At 33.6% G+C, this 24,383-nt stretch overlaps 1 protein-coding gene across 1 annotated transcript in view; it reads left to right on the top strand.

The window, feature by feature from the left end:
* The window catches only part of SYCP2 (synaptonemal complex protein 2), a 31,690-nt gene extending 7,618 nt beyond the window's left edge, over nt 1-24,072 (top strand). Inside the window, exons 11-44 of the mRNA XM_064521586.1 lie at nt 220-265; nt 509-604; nt 1,130-1,190; nt 1,368-1,516; nt 2,506-2,580; nt 3,085-3,240; nt 4,647-4,746; nt 6,155-6,273; nt 6,849-6,944; nt 7,080-7,152; nt 7,254-7,314; nt 8,104-8,240; nt 8,569-8,681; nt 9,100-9,218; nt 10,284-10,320; nt 11,018-11,082; nt 11,190-11,247; nt 11,752-11,807; nt 12,352-12,400; nt 12,506-12,680; nt 13,055-13,119; nt 15,429-15,602; nt 16,407-16,596; nt 17,049-17,299; nt 18,676-18,852; nt 19,595-19,685; nt 20,321-20,482; nt 20,801-20,928; nt 21,564-21,658; nt 21,740-21,839; nt 22,124-22,182; nt 22,502-22,580; nt 23,038-23,094; nt 23,430-24,072. Of these exons, the coding sequence (XP_064377656.1) occupies nt 220-265; nt 509-604; nt 1,130-1,190; nt 1,368-1,516; nt 2,506-2,580; nt 3,085-3,240; nt 4,647-4,746; nt 6,155-6,273; nt 6,849-6,944; nt 7,080-7,152; nt 7,254-7,314; nt 8,104-8,240; nt 8,569-8,681; nt 9,100-9,218; nt 10,284-10,320; nt 11,018-11,082; nt 11,190-11,247; nt 11,752-11,807; nt 12,352-12,400; nt 12,506-12,680; nt 13,055-13,119; nt 15,429-15,602; nt 16,407-16,596; nt 17,049-17,299; nt 18,676-18,852; nt 19,595-19,685; nt 20,321-20,482; nt 20,801-20,928; nt 21,564-21,658; nt 21,740-21,839; nt 22,124-22,182; nt 22,502-22,580; nt 23,038-23,094; nt 23,430-23,501 (3,541 nt within the window). The 3' untranslated portion in view covers nt 23,502-24,072. The remainder of the gene's footprint in view (nt 1-219; nt 266-508; nt 605-1,129; nt 1,191-1,367; nt 1,517-2,505; nt 2,581-3,084; nt 3,241-4,646; nt 4,747-6,154; nt 6,274-6,848; nt 6,945-7,079; nt 7,153-7,253; nt 7,315-8,103; nt 8,241-8,568; nt 8,682-9,099; nt 9,219-10,283; nt 10,321-11,017; nt 11,083-11,189; nt 11,248-11,751; nt 11,808-12,351; nt 12,401-12,505; nt 12,681-13,054; nt 13,120-15,428; nt 15,603-16,406; nt 16,597-17,048; nt 17,300-18,675; nt 18,853-19,594; nt 19,686-20,320; nt 20,483-20,800; nt 20,929-21,563; nt 21,659-21,739; nt 21,840-22,123; nt 22,183-22,501; nt 22,581-23,037; nt 23,095-23,429) is intronic.
* The last annotated feature ends 311 nt before the right edge of the window (nt 24,073-24,383 follow it).

Genomic DNA, 24,383 nt, shown 5'->3' with positions numbered 1-24,383 from the left:
GATTTGAGACTTGTGCTTCTGCTTTAATTGTAAGGATATATTTATGTCATCTTTTGGGGGGGAGGAAGTGCAATCAAGTGACAGTTCTTGATTGCCCTCACCTCCTAGTCTCTAAATGTTACAAGTCTTGTATTGAAAGCACAATCCAGTTGCTCTGTTCAGGTACGCAAAACTTATTTACAGGATTTTAGTGTTTGACAAAATATCATTTCCTTACAGAGTTTTTACATATCCATGTTTATCAGCAAGTCTTGATAAATATGAGGTAAGTTACAGACCTAATTGTGTATGCACCAATTTTAATTCATGCAGCTGAAGTATGCTTTTGTCTTCTAGCTAAGAAAAAAAAAAAAAGAATAAACGAGACAAGGATTATTTTCAAGCATATAAAGATGTCTATGTATTTAAAGTTTGCTCAGACTGTAACACGAAGACGTAACTGCATGTTAGCTGGTATAAATTTTTGTTCTTATGTCTTGCTCTTACATGTTACCTTTTTGTGTTTTAGCTACTGATGCCATTGGATGAAAATCTTGAAGAATTTTGGATAGATTTTAACATTGGTAGTAGAAGTATATCTTTCTATGTGTCAGCAGTTGATGCTGTAAGCTAATTTTGTCTATCATACTGGATTCTTCTGATGCAGTAGATTTTTTTTCAAGTATATCAGATTTGCTTCCCCACATTAAATGTGGAAGTTTTATTTGCAGCTATACTGATGTTGCTGTTACATTGTTAGGTTTATGGGGTTTTGTTTGTTGGGGTGTGGGGTTTTTTTCTTTTTTTAGACATACTTAAATCAAACAATTTCAAAGTAATGACTTTCTAATACTATTTTTACAAACAACTTAGCATATAATTGCACGTGTGTGCAAGAAGGTATTTACAAAGTTGTAGTAGTAGCTCTCATGAATGAGACTCAATTGTTTAGATGAATATTTCTACCAGAACTGTTTTGAAATGTCATTCTCTGTTATAAATGATGCATATATTCGTTGTCACCTCTTCTAACAGAGGCTTTAAAAAGTTGAAAACTTGTCCTCATTGAATAGCTTTGTGATCACTTGCACTTAAATTAATTGTAATATAGTACAAATTTTTATCTGAAAAATACATTTTTTTATATAAGGATCATCAATGGGAAACTGTCATTATACCAGAAGAAGAGGTAGAACAGTATAGCCTTGAAGGTACAGACACTCATGAATGTAATCTATTGTACGTTATACAATAGCTTGGTTTTTCAAATTGTTAAAATCCTAGAGTACTGACTTAATTCTTAGAAAAGCAAAATTACCATTAAAACATTACACATAAGTGTTATTACATTCTAATGAAAGTACTTTTAAAATATTGTTTTTGTTCAGAAAAAGATTCAAAGAAATTATTAACAATAAGTCTCAAAAGCCCGATGAGTGTGGGAGATCAAGGAGGAGAGAAATTTTTTTTATATTTTGATTCAATCTTGGAAATCAAAGATGTAACCAGAAAGATTTATGGAGTACATAAATGTAAGGTAAGGTAAATAAACATAAGGTAAGATTTAAACACCTTTTCTAATAGCTTTTTTTCTTTTTATTCACTGAAAATGAATGTCTCTTGCCATATAAATGTGACTATTTTATTGATGTGTGTTTATTTACAGTTCCTGACTACCATGGCCACTGCAGAACAGCATTTACCCTCAATATGTTAATCTTCAGATGCATAAAAAGATGTAAAATGAATTGCTATAGGAATTAATTTTAAATGAAACCTCCCTTTACGGGCTGTAAAGGCAACACGATAGATTAATGTCAAGTTTTGCATGCGAAGTAGATGCTTACAAATGCAAACTCTTTCAGAACTGACTCACTGCAGGCTGAATGTCTAACATGCTCACTACTCTTATGAACTAACTTAGGAATTTTGGATTGATTTCAGCATTGGTTTAATTTCTGTTACATCTTCTCATTCTCCACCTCCCTGATTCAGGTCAGGGAGTTAAGCCAAACTTTAGTCTCCCATGCTAACCACTATAATATCAGACTCCTCCTTTGGCCCACTTAATGCTATTTGTGGGAAGCTGAAGAAGCTCTGATAAGAACAATTGGGAAAGACCCATTCAAATCAAAGACTTGAAACTGGATCTTCCACATCTCAAATCAATGCCCTAACCTTTGGGAATACTTTGAGCTGGTTTTGGTCGGTCTTCTTCAGAACTGCCATGCAAGACTAAAGGGATAATTGCAATGGACTGGAATTCTAAGATGAAAAACATTAGTTCAAAAATTTTTAGCCAACCACAGCTTACTCCTTACTGCTTGTGGCAACCAGTCTGCCTTCAGCTCTTCCTGACTGAGGAGCTCATGAGGAATGCAGCTGCTGACAACTTGCAGAATTTCTTTTCTCCTTTATCCTGATTTCAGACATTTACGTTCTGTGACTTAAAAATTTCCTTTGTGATTGTTGTTTAATAAAATGAGCAAAGTTTATATTCTACATTGATGATTTTTCACTTTATAGGGATTTAATAAGAAGCAATCTACATCAGTTGCCAAAACAACTGTACATGTTGTTTTCGATGAAAGTGGGTCACAGGTACTATACTTCAGTATGCTGGGATAGTTTTTTTATTTGCATTATTTTTAAGTTTATTCTGGTTAATAACTAAGATCAATCTATTGATTGATCTTTTAAGATGCTAATAATTACTGTTAAGTAACTTCTGGTAAGTATGCATGTATCAAGTTTGCATCTCTGTGAAGAGAATCAGAAAAAAATATGCAGATCATAGTCCGTCAGAGAAATATACACAAAGGAAGTTCTTTATGTAAATCAAATGTGATCTTGTAGCCTGTTCTTGTTAGCCAAAGTAACAGTTGGATGTTTTTCAAAATAGATATATATGAGCAGTAAAGTACCTATCCAAATCTGTAGTGCAGAAAGTGATACTTAGGGTAAAGAAGTTTTTATATATATGTATGTGTATGTATGTCTAAAATGTATCCTATATGTCTGTGTGTGCATGTGTGTGTATGTGTATATATAGAGAGAGAAGGAAATATTTAGTACTTTTTTCTTTTTCTGCAAAATATTACATAGGTTCTGGTACCAGAAAGTCAGTTGTCACCAGGTTTGGAGGAAAAAGGTGAAGTGGAAGAGAAATTCAGGGAGTCCAAAAACCAGCAACTTCCTGGATCCCTGAGGACTCTGAATAAAAAGCACACTGAAGACATGTGCAAAGATGCTTCCTCCAAGGTGAGAGTAGGGTTATCAAAACAGAAGGGACTACCTCAGAAATACAAGTAAATTTAAATCTCTCTTGTATTTTATGATATAAAATGTGGCATATGACGACACAGACCTGAGGTAGGGTAGTGCAAAAGATCCTTAATTGAAAACACAATGGCTGGTTATATAGCAATCAAGCCCAGCCACTCCTCCAAGTATCTCCTGAGCATTCTGGCATCTTGTGATAGGTAGGAAGACATCTCCTGATCCCTGGCAGGTGGGCAGGACAGGCCCACCGCAGCTGCTGGCACATAGGCAGGAAGGCACATGATCGCTGGCAACTCTCGTGCACACATTCTGGCCACAAATCTTAGTTACCACATCATTACTTTCTGCTTTAAAGATTCTCTGCTGTCTTGCACAGCATCATTCTATCTTGGTCCCCAACAATAAAAATGACTTTTTTGTTATTTTACAATTGGAATATAATTATGCAGGTTTTAATTTTTATTACTTGACTCAAAGCTATATAAATCCCTTTTTCAAAAAAAGGTTTCTCACTGTTATTAATGTTACAGTTTCAAAATAAGCATGATAAAAAGCAATTGTTAATTTTATTTAATAGACCATTATGCTCTAAAAATTCTCTTTACAGTATTTCAAGACATGCTTGTATCTTTATGATATGAATAAGTCTATTATAGCCTTGTTAATGATCAGGTATAGTAATAGTTGTAATTAGAGGTAAGTCCTATAGGCATGGTGTTCACTGAAACTGGTGTTTACGAAAGAAGCTCTGATGAGGTTGTCAAGATGAATTCTATATCCTGGTTATTCACATCAGTTTCATGGGACTGCTTCTATGCTTACGTGATTCTTTGATCTAAATTGTGGAAGTAGTAAAATTCATGAAGCCTGCTATTTCTTTTGTGACATAGCTCTAAAGCTGTAAAGTTATAGATGTAGCACAGTTGTACCAGGACTACCTACAGATATGCTAGGGATGGGGGAAAAGATGAGGGTGCATAGCATTGCTTTATCTTCTCTGTCATGCAACAGGCATGCGATGCATGCCTTGCTGGTAGTGGTCTCTAGTAAACCTGTCCCTGACGTTTTGCTGGTTTACAGCCTATGGGATAACTTTGTGAAGACTCCTGGAAATCATCCCAGTTACTTGGTTTGTTAACCAGGGACAGGATTTGTCCCTTACTGAACTAATTTAAAAAAGAAAAATCACTGGTCTCAGTTGAAAGCCTTTAGTTTTGATTATTTAATAACTCATGTGTCATGGTGAAATTGTGTGCATCAATAGCAATTGACATCCCAATAACAAAAAGAGTCAAAAGACTCCTGGAAGTAGATTTTCTGAAATCTTGTTTGTCGTTCTTAAGGCAGTATATTAAGTTTTTTGTTTGTTTGTTTTGTGCTTCAAGATAATCACGTCTTGTAAAAGGAAAGTGTCTGAAGCATCAGTGGTTATTCCTGGAACTACAAGACTTTCTACAAGGAGTCCACTGGAATTTTTTGGTACATGTAAGTTGACGAGTACTTTCAGGGTAAAAGTATGCTATAAATAGTCTTTGAAAAATGCATTGTTAATTAGTTTCTACATGAGATAATATGTACTGTTAGGTGACATCTATGCAAATGGCTGATGGAGATGAACATAATACAAGCATGAATTGTAATCCATTGCAGACCTGGAACGAAGGGGAGAACAGAACTCAGAATCTCCCCAGCAGATGCTTTAGTCTTGACATTTTTCAACTAGTCTACTTGCTACCTTTCCATAACATGATGCAGAATAGCAGCTGCAAATGCATTCCAGCCAGCTGAAAGCCACATATTTGCTCTGCTGGCTATCAGAGAGTCAGCTGCTAGTGCTAGAGCAAGCTTGAGTAGTTCATCAGATAGAAGCAATTGGTTAGAAGACCCAAAACAAGTGTGTTTTCATCTCGCTCCTCATGACAGCCAAATGTTCCTAGTTTAAAAAATTCTCAGTAGTGATTGCTTTTATAGCAGACAGATACATGGGGAAATCTACTTTCTCCTGTGTATACATCTATCAATTGCATTTTACTCTCATATATTTGACAAGACTACACAAACATGAGTCACTTATTGTTCCAGTTGCATAGAAACTGTGTGTTTCTTCAAAGGCCAGTTGCTTATATGGCTGGCAGGCAAGGCAGTATCCACTGCAGGTGTGAGCCATGGGTCCGGTGCTACTGATGTTGACTTTAACAGCAGTTTTCATAGAGGAAGGGATAAGGAGAAGAGCCTTTTTACCACAAGTGGGAGTCCTTGCTTTTCTACAAATGGTCCTACTCTGACAGATTTGTAACACTTTCTACAATGAAGCAATTCGTAGGAAAAAAGCCATTATAGGCTGGAGATGGAATTGGTGGTTGAACAGTGTGACTCGCAAACTTAAATTTCTTACACAATCTCAAATGCACCAGTATCCTTAGTCTCATATACTAACATAGCACATATAAATTAAGGCTATTAGATGATGGAAATTAGAGCAAATTAGGGTGGAATAAGACAGAGAACTACTCTGGCTTTTATTTGGAACTTGTCAGACAGTCTGTCCCAACAAAAATATAGTCAAATCTTTAAATAAGTGACCAACTTTTCTATCAGTGACAGGCTGCAAAAAGCATTGCTGGCCTCTGGACATCCACAATCTATTATTGGCTCATTAACCTCCATATAACTTAATTGAAATCAATAGAATTGTTACAGATACATAATGAGTTGATACCACTGCTAGCCAACTTTTTTAAAGTTTATGGAATAATGTGGTCATGCTGTTCTCATAGATGTGGTCATCACATATTGATGTCACAGGCAGCACAATAATTGTAGTGGAACAAATAGTAGAATTCTAATATGTCTCTGTGTGTCTTTTTTTTTTTTTCCTTTTTTTCATCTCCAGCCACGCCCTGTAAAGGACGATTTAAGTTGCCTTTGCAAATGATGAGCTCTTCTGAAAGGGCTAACGTTAATGCAATAAATGAGACCAAAACAAAGAATTTGTATCAAGAAGCTACTGGAGTATGCACATCATCTGTAGCTAAGTCTTTTACTCAGAATAATATTACTGCAGAAAGTGGGGGGAAAAAACAACCATAGTTATTCCTCCCTGTACAATTTCATATTGGTGTGTACGTGGAATCTCAAATTCACTGTGCAACGCTGAAATACTTTTAAAGAAAATATAATACAGTCAGCTATAGTTGTGAAATTCTAAATGTCTCCAGCATTTATACACTCATTGGTTTTAGTGCATTTTTGATCAGTGCGTTCACTGAACTCTAACAAAGCTACATACGTGTCACCGAATAACTGCAGCTTTTTTTTTTTTTTTTCCCCCCCCTGTTCTGGTTCAACAAAGATTTCAGACTAACACTTTGATTTTATTTCTATTTCCAACTGTCTTGGGGTCAGATCAGGGTCAAATTCCTGATTATTGGATTACAAAACATTTTTCTTGGTATTGCCATGTTTTAGAAAAAGGCTGTAATAAATAAAATGTTTAGTTTAGAATATTTCAAGTATTATTTAGTACAAAATTTACTCTTTTGCCTTTATGGATTGTAAATGTCACTGTTATTTATTGCCCTTTTTAGGGTAGACAGAGGTGTGTGCTAGACAATGAGTTTTGTGAAACACAACAGAGTATCAGGAAGTCAAAAACCCGAAGTGAGGCAAAACTACCTGAAAAGGTATCAAAATCAGTACTTCTGTGAACTGAAAAAATAATTTTGTATTTTATTAGGGAAAATACAAGCTTAAGAAGTTATACTGTGTATAGTCCCCTGCCAGTATGTTTTCTTTGTATTGTCCTACTATGTTTATAGCAAATGTGTGCTGAAGAAGTTTTAGAAATGCTACATGAGACAGAACATGAGGCCAGTCAAAGGCAAACTTCAGGCAAGTAACTTTGCAAGTGTTGATAGTCCTTATTTAATGTTTTTTACTTTTGTCCGTTTCTTTTGTAATAATGATTGATACCAAATTAATATCTCATTTAGATGAAGTATTAGATATTGTTCCTGATTCTCAGCCAGTAGGGAGATGCAACAAATCTTCTTTGTAAGTATTGGAAAAGAAACCAAAATAACTGCTGTTACGAGAAATTTATTATTTTTGAGAGCAGTATGTTTAAGTATTGCTAGAGTTGAAATTTTGATGGATAGTTTTAGAAAATTCTAGAATTTAATTGTCTTGTCTTCCCTGACAGCTGTATTAAGAACTGTTGGCTATGTAAGTGAGGTCACTTTCTTATGTGGGGGTTTGTGTTTGTTTTTATTTTGAAATATATGGCATCAAAATAGTAATATTTGTATAGTTGATAAGACTACTTCATGAACATAGCTTTTCTGTGGTCTTATGAACAGATTCACTGATTTAATAATTCTTTGATTGCTAACAAGATCATAGTAGGAGTTAAATCAAGTTCAAGCAACATTTTGTAGTAACAAGCAGAGTAATTCTTTCAGACGATATCAGAAGATAAAATACAAATGGCACATGGGTTTATGTATAAGTGAACTGTACCTTAAAAAGGTAGTGCAAATTTCATCTATTTGTAACTCCTATAGATGCATCACAGGCATACAGCTAGGGTCAACTCGAATGGTGGTCATTGGATACTGTTCCCTTTTAGATATTGATTTAAAAATATATCTTATTTCTTTGTTTAAGGTTTGCCATTTCACAATGTCTTGGTTAATTGAAGAATGATAGCAGGCTTAGATACCAACATAACATGTATTGGTATCTACTAGCTATCACTCTTTTCCTATTTTATGATTCAAGTTTATTGTAATTAAGACTACTTTCTGCAATTTCTTGTTGATAAGATGGTATTATTTTTGTTAGATTGCCTGGTCTCTTGGAAAGCTCTTCTGATAAAATAAAAATATGGAAAAAACGAGCATGCTCTGTTCCTGAGACTAATATAACGACCTGTGACAAGCAAAAGCTAAATCCGTCATCAGGGCATACATCCCATCCAGGTTATGTTCATGTTTTGTTAATGCTAAAAATGTTTCAGATAACTTTTTAACCCAGTCCTTTTCTTTTCCTCTACATATTAGTTTCTATTCTTAGTGAAAGAGCTGTGAAACAAAAAGCTTTTTATTCAATTTTTGGAAGTACCTTTCCAGAAAAACAAAGAAATAAGAAAAAAGGAAAAAAAATGAAATGGATACAATGAGGGCAGAAAATTACAAAATACTGTGTAGCAGTCAAACAATTTTAATCATTTTGAACAGAAAGTGTTAAGTACAGAAGGGAATAATATTTCAACTACTGCTGAAACATAATTTAAAACATTTCTTTCAGCTAGAGTGTCTGAAACATCTTTGAATTCTGATTTTACAAAATACAAGGATATGAAAGAGGAAGCTGGTATTTTCTTTAGAAAAGAGACTGCAAATTATAAACAGTCAAAGATGGTGAGTTTCTTACCTTCATTTCTTTCACTTATAATTAAGGAAAGTGCCAAATTTTCAGTATTTCAAAATTCTGAAGATATATTTTACTTAGAAACTTATCTGACACTGAGTTTCCACTAATATAGAATGAATTAAATAATGTCAAGTACAAGTGTTTACTTTTTCACTGTGACTTAAAATTACCTCTCTTAAAAAGAAAAAAAAAAAAAACAAAAGAACCCCCAAAAAACTAACTCCTTATTTTATTTTCCCTTACATTCCCCATAGAGTGAGCAGTCATTCCCAAAGGAATGTGATTTAGTACTTCTGTAAGACTGTTTAGTGAAATTAGATGATTGTTGGGAAACTGCAGTCCTGTTGCAGCTTTGTCCTTCTACTGAATGGGTTCAAAGTTAAGTCTTACAAAATATTGTTACAGAAAACAAAGTCTAAGGAAATGAAAGAAGCAACAAAATTACTAATTAGTAACATCAGTGACAGATATAAACAAAAGATTGACGATAAAAGCAAATCAAGAGACTCGTCAGGTTATAGCAGGTATGATGTTAACTGTTTACTCTTGTGCTTACTCTTCTTGTGTTTGTGCATGTGGCTTTGTGTATGACTTACTCTTCTATCTACAGGTATTTCACATTCTGCTTTCATCAGAATTCTTTGTTCGCTTCTGGTAAACCTCGTCCTACCAAAGCGTAGGAGACTAGCAGTCTGTTTAGTAGTCCCAGTAGCTGAGATCACTGCAGGGGTTGTCAGAAATTCTGTTCAGTGTTCTTCCACTCATCCACTCACTGATAGCACTTTTCATGGGAAGAATTTAATTGGGACACTTGATGGATGTTGCACGATGTGTGCACCAGTGAGGGTGTCTCCATCCTCTCATTTCAGTTTGAGGTTCAAACTTGTATTCAGTCTTCATTTTTCTGATGATCCAAAGTTCTTAGTTCTCTCCTCCTTGAAAAGTTGACTGGTGAACACTTTAACATATTCGTAAAGAAAAGAAATCAGTTTTACCTTACAGGAACTGATTCTCTGAGATATTCTGTATATACAGTTACTACACATTCTCCTTTACAGTTTCATTGTAAATGGGTGCAGAGGAATAGAGTGGCTGTTGGACTGCATCGCCTTTTAAGGGCTTTGGATAGGGATTTCAAGACAGGCAGGACATGCAGCGTAACTGTGTGATCTGGGATTAATTTTTCTAGAACAAAAATGAAAGGGCTTGATCTCATGAATGCTTCTGAAAATCCCTATTAAGCCACTTGTTTTTGTACTACAATGCCTGACTACCTGTTAAATTTGTCTTTAGGTGCCTTTTTACCCTTTAGCGTTCGGGTATAGTGGAGGGAAAAATGAGATGAAATAATTTAGACTTGTATGAGTTGTTCTGAAAAATCAGTTATACAGTATTGAAATGTGAAAAGGCTTTTTTCTCATGTAAAGTCAAAGCATAAAGCGTTCAGGGTTTAATATTTAAGATTCATTTTTAGGCTATGCTATCAACACAAGGATAATTGTTTTTAGAAGACTTTTATGTATATAAGCAGTGTTTTAATGCATATATTCTAATTACTGTTTAACAAAATGTATCCTTATTTCTTTTAGACCACACTTACATAAGTCCCATTTCAGTGTCTATAAGGTATACTTAAATTATTGCTTTTGTTGTGTTTTTTTAATTAGAAATATGCAAAAATGCTTCACAAATGCTGGAATGTAAAAAGTAAAAAATATGGTGGCAGCTAGTGGATGTAAAGCAAAAGTTAATAAGTATCACTGAATGTTAAATATTTCTGTAGAAGTTATGGTTAAGTATGGCATAAGATGTATATACTTAACACAAATATTTATTAAAAATATTTTATCTGGAATAATATTTATATGGGCAGCTATTAGCGAGAGAAACACAAATTAATTCCTAGTTAAATACTATATAATTGAATCTCTTTACTTATGAGTGTGGAGTCTTTCCTTTTGAATATAACAATGCTGAATACTTAGGAGAAAGATAATGTTGTAAACAAAACTGGATTAAGTGAGACTATAGGATCCTTAAATGGGATATAGCTGTGGCACAGCGATGATTCCTAATACATTTGGGGAAAAATGCCATGAGTTTAATATCCTTAAAGGATGAAAATTTACATTTCATTTTAGTTTCTACCAGCTCTTGTCTTCTTTTTGCCTTATTGTATTATTGCTAATTAAGTGTGAGAGTGTCTGAACATCAGCTAGTATTTTCATATGTTTATGCTGAAAGACTTGCTTTCTGAGATGACAGTATGTTTGAATGCATAAGTCCAAATCCAACATATGAGTAATTTTTGATTTATGTATAGGAAAAAGTTCAGAACAGAAACCTGAAAACTACTACTTTTCTTAATATAACTGCAGGTCATGTTGTGTGAGTAGTTGAAACAATTTCAAACAAAATTTCCAATTATCCTTACCCAACTTTGAGAGATGTTCATTAATTCACTCACAAAATTGTTCTCTGTGCCTATTTGACAGGGATGATGTCTACAACTTTAACATCAGTGGGTTTGATGAGCCTACAATAAAGCTTGGAGTAAGTTTGTCATATCCTTGGCTTCTGTATGTAAATAGCTCCATAATTTTCAAATGTATAATGATATAGACTATCCTAAAGCTCTGGCCATTTAAATCTTTTACAATGTTTTCTTGAACTAAGAATAAAAGAGCGTATGTTATGATAAGTATTGTAAATCTGTTATCCTAGAAATAGTAAAAATTGCCTTTCCTTCTCCCTCTGAAGACATTTCTGCTCAGATGTTAAAATGAAAATTTAGTAAAGATAAAAGCAAAAGGCAAAGTTGTGCTTTTTATTGCTGAGAAGAGCTTGCTGAGTGGAAGAAGGCAGTGAACAAAGTGATTGGAAACTAATCTATTGAGTTGAGATATGAGAGCCTCAGTCAGTTCCTGTTGGTTTTTATTATCAGCTCTTCTCTTGAATAATTTCCAAGATAGAAATTAACTATCATTCGAAGTTTGTTTAAAAGGTGTCTTGAATGAAAATTTTTAGTGGTTTCTCACTTGTTTTTTACATTTTCAGGTCCAAGAATTGCATGTTACTGAACTGAGTGTTAATACAAATCCAACCAAAACGGGGTAGGGATATTATATTGCGTCCTGGTCCTCTCCGATTGTCATCCAGAACAATATCATCTGTATTTCCCAGCATTCCATTATGCCAGTCCAGGGAATGTACGAGTGATGACAATGTCAAGATGTTATCACTTTTAATATAGTTGCCGTGGGTTATTTCAAAGTTTTTCTGTGGGAAACTTACCATAGCCTAATAAAAATGAAATAGTGTGTTTCATGAAGAAGACAGCTTTAGTTCTCTTCATGGAATACTACAGGGATATAACCTCCTGAAAACGGGATTATTTTTTCATTAATGACCAGCCTGCAAGAGGATAGTTGTATTGTTACTGTGTGTCCTTGCTTGTCTCTAGAAAATAAGTTATTCCTTTAAGACTTAAGGTGAACAGATATTCCTAAAACGGATGTGGGAGGGGAAGAAAAGTGGATAGATTTATTTAAATCCTTAATCCATGTATATGAATAGCAGAAAGATTTAGAAAAAATATTTAACAGTTTTGATGTTTTCTTCAGCGGTATTTTTTCTTTTGTTTTCTTTTTTCTTAAGGAATCCAGATGAAAGTACAATTAGCGCTGAAGTGAAAGGAGAAAAAAAAGTAAGGCTCAGATTTTTGTAGGTCGGTTTATCTGTTCTTCCTGCCTTTAAATACCACATATGTTAATGAAAGGTATATTCTTAAATGATCCTTTGGTTTTTATAGCCTAAAAACAATCGAAACAAGAAGCATCTCTTCAGTGACACAGACACAGACTACAGAGGTGATGAGAGCAAGACCGACATCAGTTGGCTACAAGAATCAAATAGGAAATCTAAACCACAGTTAATTGATTACTGTAGAAGTAAAAACTTAGGGAAATCAATAAGCACAGAAAAAAGTAAGACATTCTTCTTATTCCTTAAGAGTGCCGTGTTAAATTTATCCACAGTTACTAGCTGTACAGCTAGTAATGTGCTGTTGAATATACAATGTGTTTTTGTTGTCTTATCTCTAAACACAAGGAATTTTAGAATTAGTTTTCCTTATCGCTTATGAATGTTAATTTCCAAAAAATCTGTATTTTTCAATGTGGAAAAGTTTTGGGGGGCAGGGGATTGAGGTGGTGGTTTTAAGAAAAAGCTTTTACTTAATGAACTGAAAGCAGTTTACTGAATCAACAGGTTTGTGGGAATAAAAGTGACTCCATAATCTTACTGCTAAAACTGTAAATGTCAAACATCTGCTTCTTCTAATACTTTATTGTAACAGCAGATAAATTCTCTGGACCTGAATGCCAGATGGATTCATCTAAAGGAGAAAATACAAAAAAGAAAAAGGTAAATATAAAATTGCAACTTAACTTGTAGTAGATATTCAAAATAACTTACCACAGGAACTGTTTTATTATTATTATTATTTTGCATATATGTATGCAATTTCTCCATGCTTATTTCAAATCATTTACTAAATCCAGTTAGTTCTTTTCAGGTAGTATATTCTTTTTATGTAGTATTTAGCTCGTATTTCAGTGATAATACTAGCTGTGAGTTAGAATAATTATTGTACTTCGGTGCTTTTGTAAGTTTTATTATTTAAAATTATTGATTATGACTATTTACTGCTTAATAGCCATCTACTCTGAGTATGCCGTTAGCCTTTCAGTGAGGATTTTAATTTGGGTAATATGCTTAATTGCATTTTAATAGCTTTGAAACTATAATTTCTTTTAATGAATATAGTTAACATGTACTACAACTCTGAAGAGAAAAATGTTAAGGATTATATTAATAAAAAATAATAATAGCAAAATATGTAAGCCTATTGAAGTTGAGTATAATAAATTACAAGTGATTATAAACATCTTCATGGAAGATGCTTGTAGATGGTTGTAAGCCACAGTATTTAATTTTAGTAATTTAACACTATTTATATGCATTCAATATAAATTGTGAATACGAAGATATCGTCATTGTGTGTAGGTACTGATGGTGGTGTCTAGTCCCTTTAAATCAAAGCAGAAGAGAGTTTCAAACACATAAGTACCCAATATTGATTTAGTCTGCTTACTAAATGTGTCTCATAATATGAAATTTCCCCAGATCTAGTCGTGTATGTTCAAAGTGCCTGTTTTGAAGAGGTAGGGTCCCACTGCTGCATAGGTTTAGATAGGCAGCAACAGAACCCCGGGAAGTCACTGACAGACTGTCGCTGGAGATGTGAAGGCTTGGAAAGCATATGTTTTGTGTAGAGTACTTTCAGAAAGTAGGAGGAAGAGGTTTAATCCCTCCTAATCTGAGAGGCTTTGTACTCAAATCTTGCATCCCTTCTAACCTCAGGTCCCTGAGGTACTTTTGATGAGAATGTGTTTTGCTCCTTTTCTGAAAGTTGACCACTGCATAGAGAGAGTGGCAGCAGTTATGATATAGAAGGGGGACAGAGAGAAAGGAAAACCGATTCTAGCCTAGTCACTAAAGTAATCAGTTTGGAGGAGACTATCAAGGATGCTGGTTCCCACTCGCTAGGCAGGGTTTTTCTAGTTTTGCTCTATTGAACTGAAGTCTAATTACAGTCTAATGTAAATGTATTCATATTTTAGAGAGCAGGGTTTGGAAACCCACTTCAGCTTTACTCCAGCTGAAAGCTGGCCTTTACTTTGACTCTTTGCCCTCTGTTGAGTCTTGTATTCCTGACTGCGCTGTCGTATCTACACTAAGAATCTTCCCAGAATGCTTAGGAGGCTGATGATTGGGCACTCTCTCAGCTTGCAAAATTTAAATTTTGCCAAAGCTCAATAAAGACTTAAAACACAAATCTTAAATTTCTCATATTGTTACACAGGAGGCAGGGAGTGCTGCTGCTATTCCCACCACCTCACCTTTGTGCTATTGATGCAAGTACTTAGCACTTCCTGCTGTTCCCTTCAACAGTCTGTGGAAGGAGGTGCTCATCTAGCATAGTCTGTATAGATTACACTACCTCTCCGAGAGGTCTTTAGGAGGTTGGTCTTTCCAGCAATTTAGACACTTCTTCGGAGAAACCTAGGTATTCTCCTGCTGAGCTTGGATGCGTGTATGTAGATGAATTTTTGCTTTTTCATGCAAAATGAATTTCATCTGGAGTAGGGCAAAATTAAATGAGGAATTCATGTTTGTATGCTTAGTGCAATGTTGAAAAGCTTCAGGGCTTTTGAAGAACTGCCAACAGAGATCCATGGAAATATTTGTACCGTAATAATCCCTATTCTATAACTTCTCATTTAACTCATTGACATAATCTGCTGGTTTTCTAGGCTGTGTTTTTGACCTTTTGCTTATCACAGCTGACACTTCCATTTGTTTGATTTACTAGTCTAGCTTGTTTTAGTCTGGAGAATAAGGAAAACAATGTTTTCACTAATAAATTAACCCGTAGTTTGTCAGCCATTCAATTTTACTTGCTGTATTTTTCCCTTGTGTAAGTCCATTAAATTCAATGCAGATAGACTGCAGTGATATTTGATCTTCTATATTATGTAAAAAGCACAAGAATTGAAAATACTGTGTTTAGTTGTTTTGAAATACTGGATTTCAAGTAATTAAACAGTTACCTGCCATTTATTTTTGTAGTTATTCTGATATAAATTGAAGACATTTTTATTCTTCCAAAGATAACCAAATGTAAAAAACCAAGTCCTGGAACTGATGAAATGATGGAACAAACCACCAGACCAAAACGATCTCGAAGAGCTGTCTTAGCAAAAAATTACAAGGAACCTTCAAGTTCAGAGTCAGAAGGGAAGTCTTCAGCATGCACCTCTAAGAAAGAGAAAACAAAAGCACAGGTAAATGGTTGCACTATATTCCTAAAAACCCACTTCTGCGGTGTCTTCCAAAGTATATTCTGAAATTTAGTACTCTTCGAGTGCCCAACGTGAACGGGTTGAACTGAATTTTCTATGGTATTTACAGTTTCTAGTACCCTCCATTTTAATTATGAGTAGTTACCTGCCAGAGGAAACCAGTACTAAATAGTAGTCTAAGCCTTAAGTCAAATACTGTTATTTCAGTTTCTATTTATGAAATTTATTCTGCTCCAAAGAACTACTGTGTCCTTTGTTTAAAAAACTTTGAAAATGCCTATGCTAATGGGAGATTTTAGTCAATCTAGGTGTGTTCTTTGAGATGATGTGATTTTTGATAACACTATGCCTATTTTGTTTAAAAAGAAAATGTTGGCTTCAGAGAGGATGAGTATGTCCATACACTTGGTAAATATCTAAATAGTTGGGTTTTTTTTAATAAACTAAGCAATGACACAGGGCGCTAAAACATTTTCATTCTTTTAGCATACCCTTGTAATACGTATGGAAAAGTCTGTAAACTTCACTGGTTAATTCCTGAAGCACCAGTAATTGTCTCCAACAGTAAAGAAATTCATAAGAGTAGAAATTTGGATACTGAATTATACAAATTAAATGCTTTTTAACATTAGAATATCTGATATCCTTGGGAATTTAAATGCTTCTAATGATATTCCTTTTGGGGCCTTCTGTTTGTTCAACTGTACATGTAGATAACAGATTCTTTACCTATTTATACACTTTTGTATATTTGAAGATAATCTTTTTATACATGTATTTTAATAGGAACATATACATGGGCAAAACAAAAATGATAATCAGCAGAAGAAACTGCAGAATGTTTTATCTATGGAGCCAAAAAAGAGAGTAGCAGACTATACACATAAAGCATTTATTAAATCAAAGGATTCTGCAAATCAAAAAGAAATTGAAATGCCTTCATCTGAAAGTCCTGCATCTCTTGAGGCAATGAGATGTACGTATTTTGCCTGTAGTTTTTGGAGACACTGTATAGAAAGTTGGAGGCTAAAGGAGGATTATCACAGTAATATAAATTTGTATTTATTTCATGCTTTTAAAATATGAAAAACCCCTAATTCAATGTGTATACCACGTAATTTAAGAAAATGTGTTAAGATACCGCTAACATTCCTATAGGTTTGTACAATTATTTGACATCAGCATAGTGCAGAAGTGCAATACGTAAGTGAAAGTAGGCTGTTAGAGTTAATCTGGTAGCTGCTAAAATAGTGAGGAGGGTGCAAACAGTTTAAGTATGGCAAGAACAATACCACCATCCAGTAGAGTCAAATTTTGCACATCTGAGACTTGTAAATACCTAGAGTAGGGATGATTAGCAATATGGGGCTTTAACATATGATTTTTCCTTTCATTCCTCGTGCTCATAGTTAAGCAACTGTTTTCTAGGTGCTGAAAGAATATCAGAGGGAGACTTTACTCCAGAGCACATTTCTAGTGAAAGATCACCTGGGCTTCAGGAGTCAACACCAGGAAAAATGGAAACTTTAAACTTTGGGAAAGGAATCTCTCCCAGCAACTTCTGTCCACCAAAAAAGAATATTCAAGCTATTCATCTAAATCAGTCCCCTCGCGATATTGTTAAAAAGTTAACATTTGGAAGTAAAAGTTTCTCATCTGTTTTAACTGCCGCATCTCTGGTAAGAATATAAAGCTACTCTGCTATTATTTCAGTATTTGTATTTTAAATGAAGTTGTTCCATTAAGCTGAGTCTTGAAATAGCTTTTTCTTAAAGTATTTTTTGTCCAAAACTGATCTGAATTTGAGTAGTGGATGATATTGACTCACTCTGTTTAATATAATTTTAACAGACCATTTCTTGCAGAGCAGTTAGGCCAGTCTTGTAGAAGAACAGATCAATCTGAGTCACTTGCTCAGGAGATGATAGTTATGTGATGAAAAAGGTTCTTTCATTAATACGCATAGCACACTTTATCAAAATGGAAGCAAGCAAAAAACAGCTTTGACGTGTGAAATATCCATAAGGCAAAATTTTCAATTATATCCCATCAAAACTGCTTGCTCATGATTGAAGAAATAAATAATGATGTTATTTCAAAAACCAGGAGGAAATAAAAAACACTTTTTCCCACCATGATGTGTTTATTTCTAATCAACGGAATGATCATTCACTTGCATGTATTTTTTTTTTTTTTTAAGTGGGGTTGTGTTAGCTGAAAATGTCCTGTGTATTATATAAACATCTCAAGCTGGGAAGTAACCATGAGTTCCACCCATACACTGGACATAACCGAAGTGATACTTTCAAAATTTTACTTTCTCTAAAAATGCCAAGTATGTACTTCTTGACACTTTTATGTGGTTACTATTGGTTGAGTTGCACCAACAGAAGCTTGTAAATTGTATAGGGATTTTAGGTGGTCTGCAGAAGCTAGGATAATCTGAAAGTGCTGTAAATGGGTTTCCCACATCCCCCTCCATCTTCATAGTAAAGCTCTGAATACCATGTTTTCTTCACTGATCTCTTCTTGAATGATTTTGTATCACAGAAGGGGAGCATTAAATAGAGTACATGTAGTACAAATTTTCAGAAACAACGTTGGCAAAGTAGGATTTATATTTCAAAGAATGAATCTGGGTAGTATTTGTCGGTTGTTCAAAGCTTTTCTTATAACGGTATGAGCTAACTAGAAATTGTGCGAATTCTGTTGTGCAGCATGAATGCTGAATGGGATTTTCAAAAGAGTGTAAATCAGAATTCATTTGGAATTCCTGCAAACAGAAAAAAGCTTTGGCAGTGTGCCTCATGTTGTTTCTTGGACAATATTCATAGTGGGACTTCTTTGTGGAAATGTGTCTTTTTTTCCCTTGTAATTTCAAAGAATTTTAAATATTTTTTCTTCATGCTAAATGTTTATCTCTTTTTTCCTGCTGCTACTGTTTTTAATCTTTCAGTTAAATACAGTAGTTCGTTATTGTTCTTCAATCTATTAACTGTAGTACACTTTTGTACATCTCTTTTCAATTATGGTTTTGTTGTTTGTTAATTTTTAGCTCAGCTTAACTCCAGTAACCACATATAAAACTCTCAGTGGAAAACATGCAGAGGGATCTGTATCTGAAACATGTGATGCTAATGAAGATTTGAGTCTTAGGCGCTGCTCTTCAGAGAAACTTTCTGTTGAAGGAAAACTGCAAGATATCACTAAACCTATCATCAAAAGCAAAGAAGTATGTTACTACATCCCACATTCTTCTGAAAAGAGCTGCAGCTTTTCATGTGTTTTATTCACTTTACAGTTGGTGTCATCTTGTTTTTTATTAAATTTGTTATAATTATCTTAGTTTGTGTTTATATCTTATATTTTGTATTATTAAAATATATCTTACATATCTTAAAATATTCATCTTGTGTATGTAAAGAAAGAGTTGTATCTCAACAAGACCAGTTATAATTAATATCTTAAAGAACAGATAAATATTTTATTTTTGATTTTTAATAATAGTTTTCACAAATCAAAAAACTGTGGCACCTTCATGCAGAAATTCTTAATGTGCGAATGTACTCTCACAGTTTTAGCGTTAAAGTACTTCTTAATATAGCAATTATTGTAGTATTGGCAAATGAACTGCTGTATCTTCAAACCAATTCTCATGAATATTCTAAGAAAACAAAAGCACTAACGACTCCTTTAAGGAATGTTTTTATTTTTGCACTAAGAAACAGTTGGACTTTATTGGTCATTTGACTTGTTGCTATCATTACTTGTTAATGTGATGAAGGATTTGTTCTTTTTTGCTCTTGCCTAGTAAGGATATGCCTTTTGAATAAAACTCATGTAGTAACTTTTCCTTGCTATGGTTGTGTGCATGTTTGTAGATTAAAGAAAAGCAGCATAAACATGGATTTCTGATGAAGACTTCTGAAGTGCTTATTATCTTTGAAGCTAATATACATTGACCTTTCTTTTAGGATTGTTTGCCACCATCTCCGTTATCCATTTCCAGTGGAAGTAAAGTACAGTCCTGGTGTGAAGAACCTTGTGGCCCCATACATGAGTCTGGTACAAATCTTTAATTTAAGACTAAAAGGCTTCCTATGTGTGTCTGTAATATTTAATAAAAGCATTTCTTTGGCATACAAATATAGCTCAAGTCTTTGAATCCTTTGAATCCAAAGTCTTTTAATTTTTTCATTATTGCTCAATTTTTATTCCTTTTCTAACTTAATATTCCTAATACTTAATGTTCTTTCAGATCAATCTTAATGTTTTTGCACTGCTTTAAATACCCTACTGTCTACGTAAACTGAAAATCTGCCTCCAAAATACAGTTGCTTTCTAAGGAAGAGTTAGATCAAGAAATACTCCCCCTGCTATTGAAACAATGGGAAATGGGATTATTGGGAAAATAGGGCTTGGTGTGAATGTTTTTGTTTAAGGAGTCAGTCCTGTGTGGACCAGAGACTTTTGCGTTCCACTGAAATCCTGTTGTTGATTTACCTCAACTACTCATGCCTATTCAACATGCCCTCTATAAATGCAATGCTCGCTAATTTTTATGTGGTTCTGGAGCTCCAAAGCCAGGACACATGCTCCTAGACTTTTGATCTGGAGGGAAAATAATCTCCTCTTTATCTTTCAGCAACATTATTTTTAAATAAACCTAATATTAAACATTGTCTTCATGTTTATTAAAGGACCAACTATACAAACTTTTCTTAAACGAAGGTACCACAGTGATACAGAAAGCAATTCTGATGAAGCAGAAACAAACAAAGAGGAGGAAAAGAAAGGAAGCAGAACAACAAAGCTGCTGCCTAGAAAATTATTTAAACCAGATGATAATACTACTTACAGAGGTTAGTTGTGGAGTTAAAGTTGATATTTAAGTATAGTTGTGCAAAAGTTTAAAATAACAATTTAAAAGTATTAATAAAAAATAGTTACCATAAAAAGCATTTTACATATAAAAAAAAATAAAAGATAAATGCTAAATACTTAGAAACTGTCTCTATTTAAAAAGTCTGAAATGCGATATGAAAATAGAAATGGGTCTCAGTCATTTAATTGGTGAAACTAAACTTTATATTACAATAGCTGATTGAGGTTGCTGGTGTAACTACAGACAGGATGCTTTTATGTATGATTTATTTTTATTTATTTTATTTTATTTGTAGTGTCTGAAAGCATATCTACTTTCTCTGTAAATGATCTGTCTGTTTTGGATGGAGACATCTGGGAACCTGGTTGTTCAACTATCGGTATATGTCAGAAGCTCCAAGCAGAATTTACTAGGAAAATCCAGGCAAGACATTTCACGTACAATATTAATTGTATGTGTGGGTACATGTGAATAGTAACTTGTGTTACGCTACAGAATTTGCTTAAAAGAACATGGAAATAGTTACGTGCATAGAAGCTTAAGAATTTACAGACTTAGGATTGCTTTTTAAGTCTTTTTCAATTCCTACTACATAATCACTTACTCTTTCTTTCTGAGATCTGCCTTATTTCATCTTGCCTTGTGAGAAACAAGCTTATTTATCTAAAGTAATGTGTGTACTGTATTTTGGTTTTCAAATGTGATAATTCGTGAATTTAACTTGCTTACAAAAAGGGAAATATGAGCCCAAATAATGCTTTCACTCATGTAAGACAGCTGCAGTCACACATCACGTGCTAGATGTCCTAAAACCAGAGAAAGCATACATCATTTTTTCAAATAATTTGTATTCTACTTAAAATAGATAGAATTTTGACCAAAATATGAACTTATTAACATTAATAAATAGCTTTTTTAAAGGATAAGGAGATAATGCAATAAAGATTGGTTTTGCTCAGTGTATTGTCTGTGATACTAAATAATTACAATACTTAATATATTAACAGGTTTTTCTTAAAGTAAAAATCTGAAACTAATACTAAAAAATATTCTCCTAGAGCCGTTCGAGGAAAATGGATCATTTTACTAAGCAATCATTAAGAGCTGCTCACCAGCATTTGGCAACAATGAATTATCAGCTTCATGAATGCAGGTCTATAACAAAAGATTTACTTTAAAACACATTTAAAATACAACAAATACCTTCTAAACGTAACTTACTTTGTTTTGACAGGATCAGGCAGCTGGACAAATTTCATTTTGCTATCATTGAGGAGCTTGAGAATTTTGAGAAAGATTCTCAGTCTTTGAAAAATATGGAAAAAGAATTCTCGGTTTGTACTGTAATTATTTTATCATGGGAAAAAACAGTTGTTAGAGTAGGATTTTTTTTCTCATATAATCTTTAAGTTATTAATTCTGATTAAAAATGCATTTATTATCTTGCTTCTCTGCCCCCCCCTTTTTTTAAAGCATTTGTGGTGACTCTATAACCCCTACCCATTCTATGCTGAGTCTGTGGTAACGAGTTAATTTATTCATATTAGATATCAGTCAGCTTCTGTTTAGAAAACCTTGTTTCCTACTGATTTTCTTCTATTTATATTTTTCATTCTAGAGTTTTTGGAAAAAACATGCACATACTTTTAGTACATACACGAAAAATGAGCAACAGAGGTTAGTAGACTTGATTAATGCTGGTTTTAGATTTGTGCTCTGTGTCCATTCAAGGTATGAATTAGGCCAAGTAATACTCTCTGTGTGATTGTTCTCTTCCATAAAAAAGAGATAACATTCATCAGATGAGAAAAGCTATCTAATTGTAAAAGTGTAATTAGTATCCATCTAAGTGTCTACGCATCTACTGCAATATTCTGAAGTAATAATGACAATAATATTTTTCTGTGCTTTTAAATACTAATACACCACAAATGAAGGGATGCATGTTGTGTATGGAATGTAGCATAGTAGTTTGAACTGCATTTTATTTCCTTAGAATTCAGATTCTTAAAACTTCGTTTGAAAAAAACATCTACCACACTGTTGATTACGAGGAACATATTTTTACTTCTGAGGTATGACAAGCTTTCATTTCTTTGTTGGTTTTGATCATTTTTTATTTCATTTTATGCTAACAGATATCAGCATTAACTTTTTTTCCCCAAAAAAAAGTCTTTATCCCTAGCATTGCATTAATGCATAGGTATTTCTGTAGTTTTTAATTGTCATAAAATATCCTCTAATGTTGCAGTATTCAGCCTTTTATGGCTAAATTTCACCTATTAGAAGATTTCTGCAATTATTTGGAAAATTGCTGTGAGGTTTATGCTATATTCTGTGGCTTTGTTTACCACTGTTAATCATCCAAGAAAGCACAAATTAGACACAGGCCTCTCTTTCCCCAGGCTGGTGCATGGTTGTGCATCTCCCTATCTGTCAGTTATAAACCATTTAGGGATATAATTGCCTTCTTGAAAATGTGTTACTGATTGTGAGCAGGGAAAAAGTATTCAGTGTAAGTACATTTTATAGATGCATCTGATGAAAGAAGACATGAAAGGACTTCAAGAGAAACTTCTTAAAGAAATGGTAAATGAAGTTATCTTCATTTTTATTATTTTTTAAATAAGCATAGATGTTTGCACGTTGACTTACTAAAAATTAGTTTCTCATACACTATCAAAAGTGCAAGTGAGATAAAATGCAAATATCACTGACATTTTACACTTCAGACTTATCTAATTGAGATAATTAAGATAGATATGGATATATTAGTTCTGGGTCTTAATATGCTGAATGTTAACCTGGAAAGGAAAAGTGCCATATTTCATGCTGAAGTAACATACTATATGCTAGAATTATGATACTTAAAAAAAAAAAAAGATTATTTAAAGTGTGTGATAAATGTAATGCTTTTTGCACAGCAAGAGGAGGAACTCTTTAATGTTCGCAGAGGATTGCAGACACTATTTCTATCAGAAGACAGAAAATTCTAATGTAATGATTTCAGTTACTTACCTGAAGTTCAAGGTGAATATAAACACACTTTTTTAAATGTGAAATTCAACACCTAGGGGTGGTTAGGGTTTTTTTGTTTTTTGTTTTTTGTTTTTTTAAACCCAAAGCAAACTATCGTAATGGAAGAATGTTCTCATTAATGAGATTAAAGTCTTTTGTAGATAAGATTTCTTTTCTATTAGAGAGATTTGGGATTATTTTACTGAATCTGCTAAAATGCAATATGATATGTAAATTTTTGGATTTTTAGCAAAGTGCTATTTTTGAAGGAGTCTATTAATAACTTTTTTTAGTTTATTTACCTGACTTTCAGAGAAAAAATAGTCACTTCCAATGCATGTTTTGGGTCTGTGTATACAGAGGACCTCTTTTGTCTGATCCAGAATATAGCTATAAATTACTTAGGGATCAAATAGGAAGTATGAGAGCTCTATCCTCTTAATCTGTGGTATTAGACTTCAGTAGGCGTTTCTAAGAGAAAATAAAATTGTAAAGGGGTATGGTTGAACTATGTTGCAAATATTTGTATTAAATGTTTCAGGAAAAATATATATTGTCTGTCTTGTATTTACAAAACCATGTTATTACCATTTTGCTTTAAATCAGTAATACATTTTTGCATTCTAGTCACAGAAAATCTATTTTTAGCAAGTACTTCATGTATGACAACAGCTGGCAAGATGGCCTGATATCTGTAGCTTGGAAATATATCCTACATACTAATATCATCTGTTCTACATACCTAGATTTCAGAAGATTTCCTACGAGAACAACCTGTGAGTCATAATTTGCTCTTGTCAGGTAGTAACTAGGATATTTCTTCTGAATATCTAAAACATGCAGCTTCTAAGCTAATACTT

The sequence above is a fragment of the Dromaius novaehollandiae genome, chromosome 16, assembly GCF_036370855.1.
Source record: "Dromaius novaehollandiae isolate bDroNov1 chromosome 16, bDroNov1.hap1, whole genome shotgun sequence".
Lineage (NCBI taxonomy): Eukaryota > Metazoa > Chordata > Aves > Casuariiformes > Dromaiidae > Dromaius > Dromaius novaehollandiae.
The sequence above is the reverse complement of the archived record's forward strand: the minus strand, read 5'-3'. Positions and strand labels throughout refer to the sequence as shown.